The 2,893-nt window shown below is 40.3% G+C and overlaps 1 protein-coding gene across 2 annotated transcripts in view; it reads right to left on the bottom strand.

Annotated features, from left to right (window-relative positions):
- Window positions 1-1,047: 1,047 nt before the first annotated feature.
- MPPED2 (metallophosphoesterase domain containing 2) overlaps window positions 1,048-2,893 on the bottom strand; it is a 177,119-nt gene continuing 175,273 nt past the window's right edge. The window contains exon 7 of one of the 2 annotated variants that reach the window (XM_007460929.1): window positions 1,048-2,451. In XM_007460929.1, coding sequence (XP_007460991.1) covers window positions 2,333-2,451 — 119 coding nt within the window. In that variant the 3' untranslated portion in view covers window positions 1,048-2,332. The remainder of the gene's footprint in view (window positions 2,452-2,893) is intronic. The other variant, XM_007460930.1, reaches the window with a different exon arrangement.

Below are 2,893 nucleotides of genomic sequence, written 5' to 3'. Positions count from 1 at the left end.
TGTCCAGATGTGCTCTCAAGGGCTGTGCACACACACATGTCATCATGATCACCCACCTGTCTCTGGAAAGCCTGTTTTTCCAGAAGTCTGAGCCTAACTCCCTGTACAGTAACCAGATGAAATTTCCATTCAGTCAACTCTCAGTCCAGCTCCCTGCGAATGAGCCTGAAGTTACGACCGTCTTCTGCTGATGTGTCAGGTCAAGGGAGCATGGTTCATCTCCCACGGCACATCTCAGCTACTATGGTCATGGACCACCTCCAGCTCTGGGTGGCCACCCAAGACACTTAATGAGTATTAAAAGTATGAGTCTGAGCCGGAATTCTGTCCTAGAACATTCTCTGTACTCTACTGGTACTGAAATCAAGAATTCTTTGCAGGAATTACACCAAAGGATGCACCATGGGTAGGAAGGAAGGAAGATGTGTCAGAATGCAATCGAACAGACACTGGAATGCAGACTTCCGGGGGGAGGATAGACTGCAGATTCAAGATCATGCTGCTTCTCTTCAATGGCTCTTCCAGAGAAAATTAAAAAGACAGAACAGGGTTTTTTCCACCCCCACCCTCTGCCGCCTCCTGGCTGCCACAGCATTCTAGCTGGGGACATCATTAAAAAAACAGTGACGGGGAGATGGTGACTGCTCCTAGGGACAAAAGGGAACGTTGCAGGGGTTACTCCGTGACCCACTGGTTTACCCTCTCACTAACACACACACATCCACAATAGCATCTTCAGCCTCCACTGCACGGTCCCTCTGTTCCTGTAGAAATTACTATGGCCAAAGATGAAATCTTCACTCTCTGAAATCTACAGCCAGATAGATGACAGCGTGATGGAAGGAAAGAGTACACTGAGTGTCTTATCGATCTACCTGCCAGCCTGTGAATGGCGGGTAATAAAAATTTATTGAAAATTAGAAAAAAAATGTCACTTATTCTGATTCCACTGAAAGGGAGTGCTTGATGTTGCATATGAATAAATCCCTCCTTCCCCAGCACTAAACCGTCATCCTCCCAACAAGCCAACCCTCCAAACAGCACGGATTTAAAAATCTTGCAATTTTATTTGCATATAAAGGCCGCTAGATATAGAATATCACAATAAATTTAAAGAAACAACTGCTTTCCTAAATTTCATTAACAAGATAACATAAAATAGAATAAAGCTCAACAGCATTTACAATGGGAAAACAGAAATGACTATTAGCGACAATATTTTGTGCTAGCGCAGATTGCATCGACACACAGTGCAAAATGGGGGGTGGAGTAGGGAGAAGGAAGTAAGAAGACAATTCAGGGTATTTAAATATAAAGGACAACTAAGCCTTATTTTAGTCAGCTTCCATTGCATCCATTTAAATCTATACGCGCCTGTGACTGTACCTAGAAGTAACTCAAGCTCTTTAAGACCTTGAGTTCTGAGAAAATGTGTCAGCTCCTTCGGACTTCTGATGCCCTGCTTCAAGCACCCCTTTACAGTTGTACTGTCCTTGGCAATATTAAACTCCTAACTTAGTCATAATACACAAAAAATATTTATATATATAAACCCATATTGAAAAGGAGTCTGCACGCTCTTTTTTCTTTTTTTTTTACTGCATGAAATACCTGCTCTTGACAGATTCCATTTCCATATTTTTAAAGCTAAAATAATTTAAAAGAAACAAACATACAATGAATCCTTGTATAATCACAATATGGATCTCACTAGCTAAGCCATCCTCTAAAAGAGGGCCGTTTTCTTCCCTCGACACAGCTTTCTTTATAGTGACAGTGTTGAAGAGAAGTCTTTTCCAAGCCTACTTTTGTTGAAAAGATTGTTCTAAATCCAGGCCACGTCTGCAAAAAAGAAGCATTCCCAAGAAAAACAACAACAACAACAAAACATCAGAAAATAAAATACTTCAGACAATACTCTTAAACAGTTGTGCAAATTGGGGTGGTTTTTAAAACACTGCCTACCTGTTTCTTTTTTTTTTTTTGTCTTTTTTTTTTTCCAGCTTAAAGCATATTAAAATAAGACTTTTGTCACCTTTTCAAAAGAAAGCTTGGCTGTCCTTTGGCGAACACTAACAATTTACAATGGCGTGGCCTTTGAGAAAACAGAAGTCATTTTACAAATTCACAACGCTCCTTTGATTCCAAATGGATGCCCCATTAAAAAAAAATAAAATAAAGAAGCACAACCTCTAGCATCATTTGTGTTCCAGCAGTTTACAAAAAGAACTCACATGATCTGGAAATAAACAAGGAAGAGAACGTAAGTTTATAATTAGAAAAATGGCAGTTTTTAGACCTTTCCTCACATTCCAATTGGGCATTTGGAGGTTCAGGAACCCTGTGGGTTTGGAAGGTCAAATATAATTGGAGGGTTGGTCGGTTGAAAGCTGACTGTACACGTTGAGGCATTGATGTACGTTGTGTAACCGTCGGTCATAATGCCGTAACCTGTGGAGACAGAGTGTCACACTTACTGTAAAATATACAAATGACAGTGATTCAATGCAGGGCCATCAGACAAGGAAAGCAAAAAGTCTTTGCCAGTGGGCAGTGAGATGAAATTCAGTAGAGCATCCCCCAGATATTACAGCTTTCAGAGGCTGCCTCCGATTTTATTTTCCTTAAAGGGAGAATCCTCTACTTCAAAGAAAAGTGATTCTTTTTTCTTTATTTCAACACTAGATTTGTTGGGGAGAGGCTGGGATTTCTTTACTAGTGAAAATAAAGAGAAAACAGCTTTTCCTCTTTTTAAAATATGATTTTCATTTCAAAGCCCTTGTATTAACTATTGAGTTCCAGGGAAGAGAATGAGTAACATAAGAAACCCCTCAGGGGCAAACACATCCATCATCCAAACCTCAAATGGGCTTCAGGACAGGTGAGAAGGGAA

The sequence above is a fragment of the Lipotes vexillifer genome, unplaced genomic scaffold (assembly GCF_000442215.2).
Source record: "Lipotes vexillifer unplaced genomic scaffold, Lipotes_vexillifer_v1.1 scaffold627, whole genome shotgun sequence".
In the NCBI taxonomy this organism is placed as follows: domain Eukaryota; kingdom Metazoa; phylum Chordata; class Mammalia; order Artiodactyla; family Lipotidae; genus Lipotes; species Lipotes vexillifer.
This window is presented reverse-complemented; position numbering and strand designations above follow the sequence as displayed.